The 20,069-nt window shown below is 31.1% G+C and overlaps 2 protein-coding genes across 13 annotated transcripts; both read right to left on the bottom strand.

Moving 5' to 3' along the window:
- Positions 1-342: 342 nt before the first annotated feature.
- On the bottom strand, positions 343-3,124 carry LOC120080763 (plant intracellular Ras-group-related LRR protein 3). The gene is made up of 3 exons (XM_039035388.1): positions 2,206-3,124; positions 1,212-1,378; positions 343-1,108 (listed from the first exon to the last, which is right to left on the bottom strand). The coding sequence occupies exons 1-3, from the start codon at positions 2,875-2,877 to the stop codon at positions 460-462; spliced, it is 1,488 nt and encodes a 495-aa protein (XP_038891316.1). The 5' UTR covers positions 2,878-3,124; the 3' UTR covers positions 343-459.
- Positions 3,125-9,563: 6,439 nt separating this feature from the next.
- Positions 9,564-17,655, bottom strand: LOC120082160. Of its 12 annotated transcripts, none has more exons than XR_005483081.1 (6): positions 17,339-17,655; positions 16,632-17,177; positions 16,533-16,549; positions 16,061-16,139; positions 15,325-15,419; positions 9,667-11,940 (listed from the first exon to the last, which is right to left on the bottom strand). XR_005483081.1 is itself a non-coding variant. In XM_039037410.1 (5 exons), the coding sequence occupies exons 1-4, from the start codon at positions 17,514-17,516 to the stop codon at positions 11,872-11,874; spliced, it is 411 nt and encodes a 136-aa protein (XP_038893338.1). In that variant the 5' UTR covers positions 17,517-17,655; the 3' UTR covers positions 9,564-11,731; positions 11,836-11,871. The 12 variants fall into 12 exon arrangements, 6 of the variants coding, with proteins under 6 accessions (XP_038893338.1, XP_038893339.1, XP_038893340.1 ...); XR_005483082.1 differs by having other exon boundaries at positions 16,061-16,129; XR_005483077.1 differs by having other exon boundaries at positions 9,670-11,731; positions 11,836-11,940; positions 16,533-17,177.
- Positions 17,656-20,069: the final 2,414 nt, after the last annotated feature.

Raw genomic sequence — 20,069 nt, 5'->3', positions numbered from 1 at the left:
TTAATTTTTTGTTATCTCCTTCTTAAATGATTTCAAAAGCTATAATTCTATAGCTTATTAAAATTAATGTTGTTGTACATGTCAAAATATATATAGGCAAATATATTATTTTGATAAAAAGTAAGTCAATAATACAATTAATGAAATAAAAATTAGAAGTGGATATTCATTGTTTTGTTAATTGAATTTTTGTGTAAAAAGAGCTTTGAAGACAATTTCTAAGTAAGGATATGATCTCAAAATGTTTGCGGATGAAAAAAAATACATAAACAATCTTTCAATAAAACAAATTTAGTGTTTAACACGTTTCTGCGTTGAGTGTAGATGATTCCAGATTGAGTATTTAGAAATAGAAGCCAAGTTTATACCAGCATGTGTATGTATATTAAATTATACATGCAAATATAGACAAAATTTCTTAGAAATACAGGTCGATAATAAGACCATACAATCCTCCATTCACAACTGTTGATACAACCATGGGTCCTGGGAATTTTCGTTTCGTCCCGCTGTATATTCAGAAATAGTTTGTACAACCCCAGAAGTTACATTACTCAACATTGAGGTTCCCCAAGTAAGCCATCCACTCTGTTCTTGAGGCACATTTGCCTCATGCATGTTCTTCTGTTTTTCCGCAACTAAATCAGCCCACCTCATATCCATGAAATCCTTCACCGCTTGGGCCCCTTTGTCAACAATTGCCATTGGAGGTATCACCAAAGGATTTTGATCCATATTCAGCCTTATTAGTTTCTCCAGCCGCCCAAATGTGTCCGGAAGAGCTCTGATCTGGTTGTCACTAAGATCTAGCTCCTTCAGGTTGCATAGATCACTGATTGATTCAGGAACCTCAGTCAAGTTGTTGAAATTACCACTGAGATTCAACACCTCGAGACTCGTTAGCCTTCCGATGGCTGGAGGCAGCGCATGGAGTTTATTGAAATGTGCATCAAAATATCTTAGAGACCTAAGCTGACATATGGATGTAGGAAGGTAACATATCTGGTTAAGCTGTATCGATAGCCTTTCGAGATTAACCAACCCATAACCAATATTTATTGGTAAACTTTGCAGATTGTTGAAACTTGCATCCAACTCCACCAATGAACTACAGTAAAAAAAAGATATCATGTAATGAAAATCTTCAAAACTCACAGCATAATCAACATTACTTTTTTCCAACAGAAGCCATAAACAAGTGATTCAGTTACCTGCAACCAGTAATGGTTTCGGGAAGCACTTTCAGCTTATTTCCTGATACAATGACGACCTTCAAATTAACCAATAGGCCTATAGAATCAGGAAGTGACTCCAATAGGTTCGAAGAAATGTCTAGGCGCTGTAGTTTCTGAAGCCCAGCTATAGAATCAGGAAGAACCTGTACTCCACACATACACAGAAAAACAGTCCATTTTTAGGGAAATTATGGAAATAATTGTATTTTTGTTACACTATTTGATATTTAAGAGGTTTTCCATTTTCTTTACATAGTCATCCATCAAAGTTACAAAATTATCTAAAATTATCTAAAATGATTTTTGCCCCACTTTTTAAAACATCTAAATTTTGACCTTTTGTTTAAGCAATTTTACAAAATTATACATATAATTTCTGTGACATGACCAACTTCGACGAGACCACGCTTCTGCTCCGACGAGTCCACATGAATAGCTCTGGCTGCCTTCTTTTTTTTTCTCTCCCTCTATTGAAGTTGCGTTGCAGAGTGAGATGGTGAGAGAAAGGGAAAGAGGGGAGGATATGTGACAGAAAAGGGAGTTCCGCTTTTGTACTTTGACTCGAATTTGATGTCAGTGGAAGTCAAAAAACCAGATTTCAGAAAGTGGGATAATTTTCATTTATATCAAAAATTTGGGTAATGCATCCGAAGAACCCTTTTCTTGCCTCCATTTGCGTTGGCCATTCTCCAATTATCGTCAGCCATCGAAATGTCGATTGGAATGTCAGATGCAGTGACACAAGAGAGTGAGAGAGAGGAGATCGAGATAGCGAGATAACAGAGAGTGAGGAGCGAGAACAAGAGGCCAATCCATGCGTGTAAGTTTCGTTTTAGTAATTTCTTCTGTTGACATCAGCAGAGGATTAGGGGGAAAAAGATTCTTTGGGACAAATTTCATTTTTTTGTCCCAATTTTGGGTCATCATAATCCATTTAAAAGAAACAGAGGAGGTAGAAGATGAAAATTACCTCCAACTGATTATGCGATAGATTAAGCTCGATCAAGCGTCGAAGTTTCCCAAACTCCTCCGGAAGAAACCTGATCTGTTGACCAAAAAGGTCGACTTTCTCCACCACACCACTCTCAGCCTCTTTCAAAATTCTAATAACTTCTTCGTTCACTTCCAAGTCGGTCTCCTTATCCAACTCCGCAACGACCGATTCATAAACTTCAACCACACGATCCTGCGCAGCACTTAACTGCTTCTCATAGGCTTCATGCATCTCCTCGAGCCGAGACACCGCCTTATAGATTTGCGTTTCCTTTTCCGCCGCTTTCCTCAGCTTATTCTCTGCCTCATCGCCACCGGAATTTCCTTCGCCTTTGATCGCTTGAAGATTCTTGTGGAGTGTGGATTGGATTTCAATTATCCTGTCACGAGCGGCGGCGACAGCGGAGGGATCGGGGCGTGGACCGAGTGAAATGAGGGCTGACAGAGTGTGGGTGAGGTTGTCAGGAATGGCTTGAATGATGGAGGCCAAGACTTCAGGATTGTTGAGATGTGACAACTTGGTCAGCACCGATTCTTTAGTTTCGGGAGAGAGTTGAGGGTTGGATTTACCAGAAATAGGATCCAGTTGGGATAGAACGTAGTATAGAATAGGAAAGTGTTGGGAAATGGAGTCCGTTTCTGAATCCATTTCTCAACGATGGCCGGAAAGAAGTGCTGTAATGAACTGCGAGAGCGTAAGAGACGGGAAGCGTTCAAGATGTGTGATTTAAAAGGGTGGGTCAGAAGACAAGCCGGGCTGCCATGATCAGCCATTTGGACAAGATAACTGTAGTCTATAGCAACTATGAGTTTTGACCGTTGACAATTTTCTTTTCTTTTCTTTTCTTTTTTTTTTTTAAATAAGGCTTTTAGGTTTGGTATTTCTAGTTTTTCAGGGTCATTTAAGTACTAAGTTAATTATTATAATCGATGGATTATAGTAATTAAGTAATAATCTATATTTAGAGTGCATACTATTTTAATCTATATCAATGAGTATAGGTAAAAATAAGTAAAAACAAAAATTTTCAATAAGAGTTAAGATCCAAATGGCTCCTTTTAGTCACACATTGAAAAAGGTTAAAAAACTAGTTAATGCCAAACTTATATGATATGATTTTCAATAAATAAAAGAAAGCTTAAAAAATGAAAGAGGAATCTTAACTTCTCTTACATATGTACCTTTTCTTTCTCTGAATTTCTGTCACTTCACTAGATATTTATTATATTACATAGTTTATATTAAGTATCTTTAACATAGTTGACCTGGGACTCAATTAGTTATTAATACATTAACAAATCAAATTAAGACTTTTATTATTATTATTATTATTATTATTATTTAATTTCGACACGAGGAAGTCAAAATTTGATGTTCTGAGTTTCTAACCAAGGATGTAATATCTTATCGGAAATAACGTATATCATTTACTCATTTAAAAAAAAATAATCAAAAGGATATTAAAGGGACGTGGAATGCTCAAGTGAGCATTTCCATTGCAATTACTAGGAGCGATCATATTTCGAATTTTCGTTTTATGTGCCAGTTTATTTTTTTATTTTCAAATAATTCTGTCTAATTACTCGAAATTTTCACAACTTTTCTCCAAACTTATAAACTTATTTTCATAATAATTGTTAATTTATGTTGATGAATTTCTATTAAAACGTGACATAAGCCTGCTTTATGTTTATATGGTTGTTGATGTGTTAAAGCAAGTATTCTTTTCATTAGAATTTTAAATAGTTGAACTTATATAAAGTTTAATTAGAATATATTCGATTACTGAAAACTTTATAGCATAACTGAAAGTAACTTTATGGAGCAGGTTTAGATTAGAGTGGAATTTTTAAAATTGTAAAAGGTGTATTGTTTGAAACGAACTAAAATAGATAAAAATTTAATATTATGGATTGCTGTCTGAGTAATTGTTTTATTTGCAAAGCAATTCTGTTCAACGAATTTAGATGAACATTAAGTTGTCGTAAAGGGGAGCCACCATTGGTGACTTAGTAAAATAAGAACAATTGAATATTTCCAAGTCATCGTTGGGCCACAATCACCATTCACTATCTATTCACGATTAAATATTCATTGCCATATTTTTAGGGAATGAAATTAACAAATTTTAGTTGAATATTTAATTTTTTTTATTATCAATTTTGTTTTAGCCCAATATTTTTCATATTAATACACAGTGGACCAGATCATATGGTTGAATACGCCTTGACAAGCGACTTTTGTTGACCATGGAATTATCAATAATCGGTTAAATCATAAATAGCATAGACTTAATTTTCCAACTTTCTTTTTCTATTATTGAATTTTCTGATTTCCTTTAAACAATAAACTACAATAACTAGTATCAGTATTTTGATACCAAATACTTATTTTCAACATGTGTTTATCAAATTAACAGTTTCCTAATTATGATCTTACCCTTTAACAAAGGAATTAAATATAATATTTTAATTTGGAATAGCTATATTTATAAAATTAGAAATGAAAGGGGAAAATAAGTTAGGAGGAGGAATACCGAAATTGTGAGCAAAGGATAAGTAAAAGGGTTGAGGAAAAGTGAAATATTAGGGCAGGAGAGGAAAATTGTAGGGAACTAGATTCTTTTTGAAAGATACAAATAAGAAATATGAGAGAGAGAAATATATTTAGGAGAAAAACAGAATCTAGCAATCAAATCAAATAATTGACAAAAAAAAAAAAAAAAAGAGAGTAAAAACAGTGCAATTTCATCAAATTATATGAACATATGGTAATAACAATCATTATTGTTGATCGCTTCGTAAACTAACTCGTGAGGAGCTAAGACGAAGGCGTATGTTCTAAGCTTTACACTAAGATAATTTTAGACTGAAAAAATGGTTAGATTTTAAAAAACGAAACACGAAAGACACAAAGATGAACCAAAAATAAACGATCAATGTTTCTTGTCCAAAAAAAAAATGAACAGTCAATGCTCAATTAATGGTTACAAACATCCTCCACAGTTAAAGAAGACTATTTTAGAAGACTATTGAAAAGTGGAAAAGAACATTACCTGTAAACAATGGTTTTGGTCGTGATGCCATTGGATTGATCTTCTTTACAAGTCCGAAATATAAGGCTTGAGGCTTGTTGAAGAGTTCTTTAAATCTTCTATCTCGAAAAGGATCAAATCTACCTTTTTTTTACAAGTCCCAAAATGCTATATTGATCATTGATGGGCCACAAGTCCAATGTATAGACTTGGGCTGAGAAAAGAGTACAATCGCAAAAGGGCTCAAAGCATATAATTGTTAAACCCAGTGTCCATTAAATAATCACATGCACAAACAATATATGCACATAATCACAATTGTCTTTAGACTGTTACTTCATACAATAATTTATCATGACTCATGGAGATAAAAATAATTGAAAGTCTTCGGCTAAGGTTGTTTCATCCGACTAAGTTACTAGACATGATCATTAGTGTAACGTACAGACTCCAAATGAGATTGGCTTGGTTCAAGTAAAAGATGACAACTGATTGAGTGACGAAATTCTTAATTATCGATGCAATGTTTATACTCTAACCGTATTGGAATGTGACGTTTGTATGCACAACTATTCGATCTGAAAATTAGTCTTTGAGTAGATGGTCATAACCAACAATAAACTTACTCGTCAAGATGATGACTTTTCCTCGTGTAGGAACCCAACTAAACAAACTAGCAACTAGTTATGAATTTACACTTGAATAAGAATGATCACGTTTCTAAAATGGGTTAAAAGACCGATAATTATGCATGTCCTTATCTAATCAACAAAATTAAATATCTTGATAAAAATGATGGTAATAGTATAATTTCTAAACTAGCTGGAATAGAACTCTTCATAATAGAATTTTAGACTCCACAACACTCATGTAGATGAGAGTAAAACATTGAAAGTCTTTTGTTAAAGGTTATCTTTTTTGGTTAATTCAAATCTACTTGTCCAATCCAAGGTAATCATATTATTTTATGTGTAAGTATATTCATAATATTCGATACTTAAGACCTGAATGCATCGTACATATCTTTTTGCAGTAGAAAAACTCAAATACTTATTTTTTAAAAACAGAAAAAAAAAAAAAGAAAAAAAGAAAAGAAAAAGAAAGACAAGTTTGTCAAGTGAAACTCTAATTGCACAACTAGTTAGGGTATAACCCAAGATGTATATGTATTTTTTATGTGTTCAATATCATAGTCAAGAATAATACAACTAGACTCGCAATTAGACGATAACTATAATCTCCGACTTAAATCAAGGAGTGTCAACTTGGTGTACTCAATTAGATAATTTGGTTAGTTTGAATAAGCTTATGTCAATAAAGAGTTTAATCCCTACCCAAAACTAAAAGGAAACTCGCTGGCTAAAAGTATTGGGTACTTCCAATGTACCTCAAAAAGGTTAAGTAATCCTCTTTGAAAATTGAACTTGCGGCTGGCAATTGCTGGAAATTTGATAGGTCACAAACGGAATAAAAAGTCACAACCAATCGAAATTTAACCAAGTAAACGATGATACATGAAGACAATGACTAATTTCTTGTCCAATTCATAAAAATGTGCCTAAAACACTTGAAAGAGAGAAAAGATATGGAAAAAAATTACTTTTTGGTTCTCGAGTTTTCAAAAATAGGTGCATTTGATCTCTAACGTTTTAAATTGATCATTTTAGTCTTAAATTTTTAAAAATAGGTTTAAAAGGTTCCTCTACTAATAAATATTTTGAATTTAAACATAAAATTAATTAAAAATATGATATGACAAGATGATTTGAAAAAAATAATATTTCCCACTTCTCTCTTCTCTTTCTTTTCCCCTCTCTCTTCTCCCATCAATCTCTCTTCTTTCTCTCATCTAGCTTATACTAGTAAACTTTCCAACTTCTTTTTCCTTTTCACTTATATTCCAAATGCAAAATTTCTAATACATTCAAATCATTATGTCCAAAAATTTCTTAAATTCAAATGGAGGTTAATCCATATGGAGCAAAGAGAGAAAAATAAAATAAGAGTTTTAAAAAAAGGAAAAGAAAAAAAAAATCGTTGACCGCAAATCCTTGAAGCCCATAGATATTGGGTAAGCCAACCACCAAACGGGAAATCACTATTAAAAAAAATAATGAGGAAAAAAATTTCAAACAAAATGAACCATCTTTGGGAAATTTCCCCCCACCGGCCAGCCAGTCCACACTGCAGTCTTCCTGCTAGTCAACGAAGATGGACAAGAGAGAACAAGAGAAGGAAGAGAGAAAAAGAAGAAATAAGAAAGAAAAGTGATCAAATTTCATAATCTTCTTCCATTGAAAAAATGACAGACATAAAGTGACATCGAGATGGAGAAGAGAGGATAAGAGAGGGGAGAGAAGAGAGAAGAAGAAGAAAGCGGAGGGAGAGGAGAGAAAAAAGTATCTCGTCACATCATACTTTTAATTAATTTTTTTTTGTTTAAATTTAATAGATTTATTAATTGAGGGAATTTTTAAACCTATTTTTTATAGAAAAAAATTTGAATGCTCACTTGGATGCATCTATCTTCATATATCTCAAGTATAGTCCAATAAAATACTACCATGTAGCAGTTTTATATCTTTAAAAATTAAATTTTTTTTCTAATTTCTTTTGTGTGTAGTAAAGAAATGGAGAGCATATAGGCAGCAGCTAATCATTGTTTTTTTTCAAAATCTAGAGACCAAAATGATTAATTTGACACATTAAAGATCAAATACACTTATTCTTAAAAACTACTTAATCGAAAAAATATATTTTTTCTAAAGATATTTGATTAGGTGATGTGATGCAACTAACACAACGTAACCTCATCACCAAATCTATGAAAGTGGAAGCCATTTCTTTTTAGTAAGAAACATGACAGAAATTCCAACCCTTATCATCTCATCCAAGATGATTTATTATTTCATCCAACTGCTACTTACTCCAACCCTTATAATCTCTTGTTGATCCAAGATATTTGATTATGTCATTGTTCTCAGCCGGTCTCTTCTTCTCCTTTGAAAACTTCCCAAAAATCATTCTACATTTCGATCTCTTTTATCTCTCAGATCATCTTTTCTTTATATTTTTAATTAGTAATGTATGGTTTGGTTTTTTTTTTTTTTTTTTTTTATTTATAATATTCTACTTTTTAAGTATTATATTTTAAAAATTTTAATATTTTTTTTATTTAATACAAAATCATTAGTTTGAGTGAATTTTTATTATATATTCCTTATAATATTAGATTATTTTAGTATTTAAGTTTGATGCTCAATTTTTTTAATTAGTTTTTAATATTTTTAATATTTGATTTATATCTTGTTTGTATTTAAGTTTGATGATTAATAAAATAATTAGTAATGAGTTTTTTTTTTTATAATATTCTACTTTTTCTGTATTAGTGCATTTTAAAAAGTTTGATAATTTTTTTTTTTTTTTTGTTATTTAATACAAAATTATTTTGAGTAAATTTTTATTATATATATTTCTTATAATATTAGATTGTTTTAGTAATTCAGTTTGATGTTCAAAGTTTTTTTTTATTAATTTTTAATATCTTTAATATTTTGTTTATATTTTTGTTTTTTTTTTTTCTAAAATTTGATAATTAGTATAATAATTGGTAATGGCGGACAAATGTTTGAAATTTATGTGGTTTACAAATTATAATGTGATGGATGGTGTTGATAAAGTTGATTATGGCCCGTCACCATGTGAGGGTTTTAGCATAAATGTGATCCGTAGACTTATTTTTGAACAATTCGTTGAAATGGTAGGGATGATCAGTAAGATGTTGACCTGATGTTTTTAATAGCGATGCTACTCCCAAATTTAGTACATTTATACGTTAATGTGATAAGGGTAAGGTTCGATATAAACTTGAATGCACAACCCTTTAGCTAGTTTGAAAATCCGACTAAATGTATTAACCATGATCCTGAATCAATTGAACCACCCTGTGATTATGAGGATATGATGGTTAATAATTAATACAGGATTTTTAGAACAGAAACAGATAATGAATTCGAGAAGTTGGATTTTGATGGTCGTGAACATGAGTTACCTTCAGATACCAATTATATAAGGAGATGAATTGTTAAGACAAAGAAATGCTACAACATACAATCAAATATTTTGCTATTAAGTGTCAGGCATCAAATGAGATTGTGGAATCGACACTGACGATTTGGGCAATTCGGGGTAAGAAGTGGGAGAAGATTGCAAATGAAAATTTCATGCAACAAAGAAAAAGTCGCATAGCTTGTTTGATATCACTAAGTATGTTGAGCAACATACATGTTTTTACTCAGAATTTAGTCAAAGTCATGTGGAATTAGATTCATCGATGATTGTACTAGAATTTTGTGATGTCGTAAAAGAAAAACCATCCATCAATGTGGCACGACTATAGTCCGAGATAAAAATAAAATTTGGATTTCATGTTCCTTACCATAAGGTGTGGGAGGACAAAGAAAGATATTGGCTAAAATGTTCAGTGACTGGGGTGAGTCATACAAATTGTTGTCTAGGTGGCTTTATATGGTTAAGCAGATTAATCCGAGAACATGTATGGAGTGGAGAGAGAAGGAAACGTCAACTGAAAGACGTGTCATCTTTACTTCTGCATTTTAGGCATTTGGTCCTAATATAGAAGCTTTCAATAGATGTCAATCGGTAATTCAAATAGACAGTACCCACTTGTATAGAAACTTACTGATGTAGCAATCAGTAGATCCAAACGAACATCTTCTTTCTCTTGCATTCGCCATTGTAAATGAGGAGTCTGCAAACTCATGGGAATGATTCTTAAAACATTTTACACCTTTAATTTCGAATCGACATGCTGGCATTATCTCAATAGTGAACAATCCAGCAAATGATTGGACAAGACCAAAATGTCACCATTGATTCTGCTTACAATATATTGTTAGCAACTTCAACAAAAAAAATGCAAATTCAACACATTAAAGAATTATGTTTATCATGTCAAATGTCAATTCCAAATTCGAAAGTTTAATAAAGTCATTGAGGACATCAAAAGAATAAATCAAAACTATCTGAGTTTTTTTAACAAATTGGTATTGAGCAATGGATTCAAGCACACAATGGAAGATTCAGGTATGGGTAAATGACGACAAACCTATCTGCATAAATTGAGTCCTTAAAGGATGTTGCCGATAAATACTCTTGTTCAAATAAGATTCTTCAAGTGTATAAATTATTTTGAAAAAAAAAAAAAGAAAGAAATAGAGAGTTGCTTTTGAGTGTCGAGATAAATACACCCGATAATATTTTTTTTAATAATCAACAATTTGCTTCAAATATATTTGTAATATCAAATAAGTAAATATTCAGGTACACATGAAAAAATTAATAAATGAGTCTGAACAATACTATTCATGTAACAAGTTGCAAGCATTTGACTTCCATACTCGCATTTTATGACGGTTTACTCAATGACGAAGATTTTATTAAAGACTATTATAAATTATCAACATACGCTACATGCTACTCTCCTCAATTTAAACTTGTACAATTTAAACTTGTACTGGATTACGCACCCTAATATGTCTGTCTTACATGCTAACCCCCTTACCAAAGAGTTCGCGACACCATAATGAGATGGATTGAACAGTTGAAATAATAGTTTGTTTTTTAGATCATGACTTTAAATCCAAGACCGATTGGTCCCGATGTTTTGTATAAGCAATCGATTCATCGATCACCAGTTGTATGGAAAGATCGTACCACTGGCAAATCAAGAGGCGATTGTTCATTGCACTATCCCTCTCCACCCTATAATACAACCATTCTGATTCATTTGGCTAGATTGGCATATCAGCACAACACAGATTGAGAGATAGAAGCCTGAGATGTATACATTTCATGTGCTCACTAAAAAGTGAGCTATCACTCTACATGACATAGAAATGTTGTTCAGGTTACTTATTGATGGCAAGCCAGTTACCAGAGTAATGCATGATGACTGGCTAAATATTTGTGAACTATGATCCCATGTGACCCCACTCGTTGATAAAATTAAAGGATTGAGGTTAAGTTTGGTTAGAAACACAATTTCATGGGATGATGCAGATGAGGAAGTCTGTTTTCTGTCATTATTAGCCAACCTCTATGATGCATGATGATATTCTTGGAGTGGAGCATGACCGTATTCTTGGGGTGGATCATATTCAATCTGCTTCAACCTAATCAGGTAGACTAATACTGAACCAAATTGAATTTTGTATACATATTTTTAATGTATTTGTCTTTATTATTTTTTAATATAATATTTTATGTTTCAAATTATTTGGAGCCTTACAAAGCTCAATTTTTGTACAAACGGTCAAAACATATGGTGGACTTATTTTCACATTGGTGAGTGGTATTTTCCTGACAAGTAAATGAGACAATTTAATCTCCAATAGGATATCTCATCGCCTTGTAATACTGAACCCCTACTGCATGACATCAACCTATCTGAAAAAGTTTTGAATTTAAATTTATTTTAAATACCGTCTAATCGTTTTATAATTCACAAAGATCGAGCAACAGTAACTAGATACATTATATGTACATCATACCTATTACTCATTCATCCGCTCCTAGACGTAGGGAATCTACTCGAGTAGAAGAAGACAGTTTGATGGGCACGACTGTGGAGAGCATGATAAATATTTATATTGCACCTGCAGAAGTACCCGAACAACATCAAGAGAAACCAGAACAATCTCAAGTTCAAAGTCGACGATGACAACTAGCTCAAAATTGACGACGTCCGCCTTATAAGACACAGATTTTTATTATATATTTTTAAATGAATGAGATACATTAAATTGTGGTATTAACATGAACATTTTAATTTATATTTTATTATTTTCTAATTATGGAAGAAAAAATTATTGATGATTTATTATTTTCTATGATATCTCTTAGAGTTAGAAGTTAAGGAGGTAGATTTTATTTATTATTAAAAAAATACAAAAACATCCTTTTTGTTATTATTAAGAAATATAATTACACAGAGTATCTTAAACAAGGTAAAGAAATAACCGATTGGAAAGAAAAAGGAATGACAATGTGATTTTCAAAAAAAATAAAAAATAAAAAATAAGTAGTCGAGACTTCAACACTCGACATACATTAAAAAAAAAAATCGAACTCTTGTCAAGTGTTAAAGTCTTGACATGCCGGATTTTTTTTTAAAAAAAAAAATACAAATCAAATAAAAACTATCATATTTCTCTAAATGGTTTTGAAACTAATATTTGACTAATTAATTTTAAAATGTACAATATTAATCCAATTCCTTATTGTCCACCGAATGAGTCAAATCTTTAAAAGCTTGAAGCTCATAGTGGGCCAGAAAGAATGTCACTTTTGGCTTTCCTAAATTATTCTAGTTTCCAAGTTTTGTTTTCTCTAGGGAAAACGTGAAGAACATAAACACAAGGGAAACTCATAAGTTTCACTGATGGATAGAAAATGGTAAAATTAAACATTTTAAACTAGTGGTGATTTATTCTTAGATACTGGAAAGAAATAACAATCTTTGCTTATGAAAACAGAAAAATAACTATTGAAGCTGATCGCTCAAATCCCACGTCTTTTTTCCCCCTTTGTCTTTTCAGGGAAAGACGCACAATGTACAAAATTACATCAAGAGACAATAAGAAAAGAAAACAGACTGAATAAGGAGAGGGAAGAAGAGATGAAGTTTGTTCTTCCATGTTCTAACACCCTTTTATTAAGGGAAAGGGTACATAAACAACCTACACGATGTTCTTTTTATATTCCAAACTTAGGAAAAAGCAAATTAACCAATAAAATATGTGATGAAAAGACACTTAAATAAAATAATATAACTAGGACCACGCCCATTAACACTAAATTAAACAATAAAAAACAAGATTTAAAATAATTAATTTATTACAAAACGTTATATTGGCGATGAGAATAGATTAACATGATCATCATTTAACTTATATCTTGAATTCTTTATCAAATAGAAAAACATCAAAGATAAAACAAATAAAGGAGCTAAAAATTATATATTTCAAAGATAATCTAAAATAACAAAAATCATTTTACCAATAAAAATGAGAATAATGTTTTCATTTGCTATTTTCATGTAGGGATTCGTTGCGAGTAACTGACAAATTTCAAAAAATGCATTACTATATGATTGAAGACGACAAATGAAGACAATTATACAAAACACTTGTTTTTATAATCTAAAAATACATGTAATATTAAACACTCATCATTTAAATTTTTCTTTCCTAGATAATATATTTGCATCTCTATCAATTAATATTTCTAAGAGATAATAGTATAACAAATCAGAGATTACTAATATATTGTGGTAAAAAAATTGAACTAACAACTCCTAAATTTACAATATCCTGTACTAAAATTATATAGTTTACAAAATAAATGGTTTCATTTCTCATTTTGGTATCTAAGAAACCGTACATTCTATTGTTATATGTTGAAAATATTCCCGAACTTAGGAAAAAAATCAAAAAATTGAAGAAATAATGCCTTCGGCCCCATTAAGTTTTTTGTTTTTAAAAATTTCCACCTGGATTCCTTTGTTTTCTTATCTATAGTTTTTCCCATGGTTTTCAAAGTTTTTATTTTTGCAAAGTTTGCTAAAAATTCAAATGTGTTTTCTTTAGTGGAAACCATTTAAAAATAATAATAATAAAGCAAAAATACTATTTTCAAAAAACAAAAACTAAATTCCAATTTGTAACTATTTAAAGTTCTACCATTTGGTTTTTTATTTTCTTTTTTAAATTAAACCCATAAACAATCGGCTCTAATTTGAAAATTAAAATAGTAGTTTTTAAAAATTAATTTCTGCCATTTGTCTAAGAGTTCAACTTTGGTACTTGACATAAATACAAATCATTGCATTGTAAAAAAAAAATGAAATAGACTTATTTTTCACCAAAAAAAAAAAAAAAAAAGTTACCAAATAGGTTTTAGTTTGTTAAAATAAAACCTATAAATACTCCTTCCACTTTTAAATTTCCTGGTTTATTATCTACTTTTTTTACCAATGTTTAAAATAAATAAATAAGCCAAAATTTGAAAACTTAAAATACTAGCTTTTAAAAATATATTTATGTTTTTTAAATTTGGCTAATAATTTAACTATTTTGCTTGAAAGATAAAAACCATGGTAAGAAATGGAGAGAAAAATCAAATAATTACACAACCAATGGGAGTATCTATTATATATTTTTATTATCTCCCTGTTATTATTATTATTTTTATTTACATAGAAAAAAAAGGCATGAAAATATGGCCCACACACATGTAATCCTGCCTTTATCTCCCTCTTTTCAGAAAAAAGAAATTCTTTGTTTTTTATTTTTTATTTTTTGGACTGAAAATATTAGTGACCATTGAAAATATATTTGAAAGTAGCTACTCTACTTCTACCAAAAAAAAAAAAAAAAAAAAAAAATCTTCATAAATGGGATAAATGTCCACCTAGTATTGGACTGGACCTCACCATATCATGTATGGTGAGAAATTATTTACTTCAACTGTTTCTTTTACTGGTCCTTATACGACTGTGGTTTTGTTTCTTGTAAAATTTTATATGAAATGAAGGATAAGTCCAGTGCCATTCATTTGTCTTGGTTACTATGGGTTTCCCTGTTGGTGACAATTAAGATATTGGAGTGTAACCCACAAGTCTTATCCTTAATGGTTATGGATGGGCCCCATCCTTTGTCCATTTTTGTCAAACTGATCTCAATATGGTCCCCAATGCATTCTCAGCCATAGTCCTTGCTGCCCACTTTTGGAATTTTCCTCAAAAATTGCAAGTTCAGGGAATGGATCCAATCTCCAAACACAGAAACGAACCAAACCTCATCGTCAAGGCCACGCCATAGAAGGCTGCAACTTGCTCCTAATACTACCATATTACTGTTGTCTTCATCCACAATTCCTTATTTGAGGTCTTTAATTTTTATTGTTATTCTTCCCCAATCTTTCCAGAATATGATCTTGTCTTACTTCATTGAAAATGAGAGGGAAAGAAGAAAGAATACCTGTGATTGTGAAAGAAACTCTTGGTACAGAAAACAGAGCAAACGGGTCTCAGAGATCTCTGGTTCTGACAATAGTAGATTTTCTTCACATGTACCTAACATGTATGAAGTTAGGGTTGTATAGAATGCAAATATAAACAATATGTCTTCAATTTCTCGGAACTTCACATTTTAAATATAAAATTCATGTGGTCTTTCGTAACCTTGAATAGGACTTGTGAACTTTTCAACAAGAAAGCAGAAAAGGAAAGATATACCATTGAAGTAGTGATATAATTCAAGAGTAAGAGGATTGGGAGAATCTATAATTGAATGGTTCAAAGAGAGTGTAAAAGGAACCGAACACTAATGAACAAGTGAACATACTTCTAAAGTGATTGACCTAAAAGCTTAAACTGAAGGTAAAGCTGAAATACATAGAAGAAGACCTAACAAGTAGAAATCAATATTAATTAGAGAGTAAATAACATTGCAAAGAATTTGAACGACTATCTACTTTGATATTATGTTGCATCACCAATTGACCCAAAATATTAAGCTAATGAGTGAAGGTAAATTTAAAATCGTATCTAAATATACAAATATGGCCTACGGTAAATGATCGGTAAGATTGATAGAATCAATAATTGAAAGGGTCGAACTATGTTAGAAGGCCTAAGAGGAACCAACACTTACAAACAGACGACACTCTCATATACATTTTTGATTTATAGATTAGGTAGGACGGAGATCTTACAAACAATTGCTGAAGCACAGTCGTAGTTCCTTGTCGTTTTCAAGGTTGAGTTTGATCCAATGCAATCATCTGTTATATCCTGCAAAATCAGATTAGTAAGATAGACATCCAATAAAAAACTATATATAATCCATCGTTTTAGCGAAGACTATGGAGACTGTGATCCATCATACAACATTCAAAATCATAGTATTTTGGAAAAACGAATGTTAAAATTTATTAAAACTAAGTTTTCAAAAGAGAATGAAGGGAAGAAGAACCGCTGATGAAAGCAGTTGTGCCAGAGGAAAAAATACGTATTGTGCACAAGCACAAGCAACAATCAGACCTAAAACTATGGATACTCCGTGCGTGGAATTTGCTAGACTCTTACTGGCAGAGAGGACAAACGTAAGATGGACGACCTAATGGTAAATGGAAGCTGTAATGCAAAGTTGGGAATGGATTCTGATTATTTGACGAAGAAACTCACCATCACAATAGCTACGGCTGCAAAACGAAATAGGACCGAATTTCATTAATGGCTAATGGATCAAAAACCAATCCTTAGCGACATATACAAACTCCTTACATCATACATCCTTTTTGGTGCTTGGAATTTCCTTTTTCTATTTCGTTATATCTTATATTTATGTTTGCTTTGATTTCCCTCATTCTAGTTGGTGTTATTGCCAGTGATTGCCATTGTGGATGAGGTAGATGTGGCTAGGGTTCCCTTGAAGATGATATGAGCAGTGAGGAATCTTCGACTGAGACTTCTTCCAGCGGTACGAAAACCTCACTGGCGTTGGGATCTGATGGACACGATAGTCAGGCACCTGCGTTGAGATCCTTGGGGAGGATATAGCAGTTGTCGGAGACGAAGGTTTTGAGGACGACGATGATGAAGAGGCCGACGAACAAGAGAGAGGAGATTTTTTCACGGATTTAGGCAGTGAAAGGAACGCTCTGATCTTCAAAGAAGACGGCGGCGAGGCTACTCGATCGTATTCTTCGATGAGATTTGCGAGGTCCTCATCGGAGGTTATCGATACCAAAGCATCCAGATCCTCAGAAGGCAATTGACAACGAAGACTCACACAAGTTCCACACAATTGTCCCAGCTTCAACAACAGTTCTGTAACCAGACACAATCATAAATCTCACTCTAGAAAGTTCATATCAAGACTTAAAGTACTCAATCAACCTCAACTAATAAATTACAACATTCAATCGAAACATTCACGAAATTAGTACACGGATATTGAAAATAAAGTAGGAAAAGAGATTGATACTAACCAGAGAAAGGAATGGAACGATCGACGGCGAGAACGCGAGTTTCACCACCAATATAACGGAGTTTGCCATCAGGATAACGAGGAAGGATCTTGCCTCCATAACTGCAGAGAAACTTGATGGTTGCAGTTCGGTCAGATCTGGCGGCGATACCGCCGGAACTGTGGGAGGCTCCGACCATTTTTCCTCTTTGCTTCTTGGATTTGAAACCGAAGTTATCGGTATCAGTTTGGATTGAAAAGGCGAGACTAAGAATGTAGGGAGAAAAGAGACCGAAGAAGAAGATTTGGAGTTGCTTCTCCAAGCCTGGTATTGGTACGCCTTGCCCACTATTTATAGAAGTAATTGATCGCGCCTAGTGGTGGTAAAACTGTAATTAACTCAAACAGCTATGGGCTAAATTTTAGAAAAGACAAAGTGATGGCAAAAGTTCAAAGTTATTGATCAAATATTTCAGGCTTAATTACATGAACTTTATACTTTGTTTGAAAAATATTCATGATTTTTTTTTTTTTTTTGAAGTTTCAACTACAGTCTTCAACCCTCCAAAAAAATCTATTCCAACTAATTTTAAATTGGAACTATTAATACTTAATCTTTGTTACTTTTACATTTTAAAAAGATTAAAAAAGATATTCTTACTGTTAGTTAATACCACATTTTAAATATATCTATACACTTTCAAAAATCATATTAATACACTTAATTTAAAAAAAAAAAAAAAAACTTTCCTTATAATATATGGATGGAAACTATTTGTCTCCACCTCCCTTAACCATCGTTGTGCTAGCTAGGTGGTAAAAAAAAATCATGAATTTAATAAAAGGTTTAGAAAAATGTTTTAAGCCATAATGTAATATTAATATTACATTATGTAGGAAAGGACAAAGATAATGCCAATTTTTTAAAAAGAATAGAGACGTTTTTTTAAATAAAAAGTTCCAAGAATTTTTTTAGTATAAACTTTATCCTTTTATTTATTTTCTCTTAAAAAAATGCTTTATTTATTTGTTTGTAAAAAGTTTAATTATTTTCAATCATATTGAGTAAGGGTGGTAAAAAAATACCTGAAAAATCCAATCAGACCCAATTCATACAATTTGGATTGGGTTGCTAAAAATTTATGAATTGGATTGGTTCTTAAGTTGATCAAAAATAATCTTAATCAACACGAACTTATTTTTTAATATTAAAAAATATATTTTTTACTTTCAATATAATTATTTTAATTTTACTTAATTTCATATTTTTCACATTATTTATTATCCACTAGTTATTTAAAATAGTATTTTTAATATTATAGAAATAAATTTTTATAATATAATTAAAATTGATTTGTTAATTTCATTTTAATATGTAAAAATAATTTAATAGATTCTTTTAGATATGAACATGTTACTTCATTTTAAAATAACAATTTTAATAATGATTCTAATAATTCAAATCAATACAAATATTTTATGATTGAGTTAGGTTAAGATTAATTATTCAATAAGATTTATTTAGATTAAAAAATTTACAATTAATTGAGTTTTGTCTAAAAAGTACATCAATTTAACTCAAGAATTTGCATAACCTTTAGTTAAAAAGATTCCATCACTTTCTCCATTCTCCCGACTCTGGAGAATATTGTTAAACATCACCGTTGTTTGTTAACGGCTATTCTGTTGAAGTTGACGGAAGGCAGTTATGCTTGAAATGTCAATTTGGCCCAGTTGTTTTGTAGGTTACGTGGCTTACCGTGCTATCAAAGTTAAACTATTCTGTGCCGAGAAATTTTATTCCATGAATACGTCACCGTTGTTTGTTAACGGCTATTCTGTTGAAGTTGACGGAAGACAGTTATGCTTGAAATGTCAATTTGGCCCAGTTGTTTTGTAGGCTACGTGGCTTACCGTGCTATCAAATTTCAACTATTCTGTGCCGAGAAATTTTATTCCATAATTTGATATTCTCGCCATTCAATAATTTTTTTTAAAATATGAATAAATGCCATTTATTAACTAGGAAATTAACCAAAAAAGAAAATTCAAATTTTAAACAGCCACCTTACATAAGAATATAATATAAAATAAATTGATGTGTAAAATTGCCAACTTAAAGATGTATTGTCATTTTCCAACTAGTAAAAAAGCAAGTTGAGTAATTTTAAAATCAATAAAATCATTTTTGTCAAATTAAAAATCACTCTAAGACATTTAATCGTTTAAAATCAATTTAATATTTAATTTTACATTTTTAAATGTAACTTTCATACTACTGAAATGATTTTTGAATAATAAAAGGCATGTTTCGAATGATTTTAAAATTGATAAATGATTTTAACCCTTTCAAAATCACTCCTTAACACGTCATAAACTCATGATCAACTTAACTCAAGAAAACAATTTTCTAAAAGATTAAAATTGACATATGATTTTAAAATTGACAAATGATTTTAACCCTTTCAAAATCACTCCTAAACACATCATAAACTCATATCAACTTAACTCGAGAAAACAATTTTCTAAAAGATTAAAATTGACAAGTGATTTTAAAATTGATAAATGATTTTAATCTTTTCAAAATTACTCCAAAACACGTCATAAACTCATGATCAACTTAACTCAAGAAAACAATTTTCTAAAAAGATTAAAAGTGTACTTTTAAAACCTAAAGATTATATAAAACACTCAACTCAAATTTCAAAATCTAGAAATATATTTTGCCCTTATTTTTATTATATTAATAAAGT

The sequence above is a fragment of the Benincasa hispida genome, chromosome 7 (genome assembly GCF_009727055.1).
Source record: "Benincasa hispida cultivar B227 chromosome 7, ASM972705v1, whole genome shotgun sequence".
In the NCBI taxonomy this organism is placed as follows: domain Eukaryota; kingdom Viridiplantae; phylum Streptophyta; class Magnoliopsida; order Cucurbitales; family Cucurbitaceae; genus Benincasa; species Benincasa hispida.
Note: the sequence above shows the minus strand (reverse complement) of the source record. Positions and strands in the feature narration are given on the sequence as shown.

Bases quoted from the DNA above. Each gene is read 5' to 3' on its own strand.
- LOC120082160 (XM_039037410.1), bottom strand. From the start codon at position 17,516: ATGGTCGGAGCCTCCCACAGTTCCGGCGGTATCGCCGCCAGATCTGAC. The intron at 16,130-17,338 runs GTTAGTATCAAT...AGGATATAACAG, and splicing joins TCGTTCCATTCCTTTCTCTG to ATGATTGCATTGGATCAAAC. The intron at 11,941-15,324 runs GTATTCTTTCTT...GTACTTCTGCAG, and splicing joins AGTTTCTTTCACAATCACAG to GTGCAATATAAATATTTATC.
- LOC120080763 (XM_039035388.1), bottom strand. From the start codon at position 2,877: ATGGATTCAGAAACGGACTCCATTTCCCAACACTTTCCTATTCTATAC. The intron at 1,379-2,205 runs GTAATTTTCATC...TGTGGAGTACAG, and splicing joins TATCGCATAATCAGTTGGAG to GTTCTTCCTGATTCTATAGC. The intron at 1,109-1,211 runs GTAACTGAATCA...TTTTTACTGTAG, and splicing joins GAAACCATTACTGGTTGCAG to TTCATTGGTGGAGTTGGATG.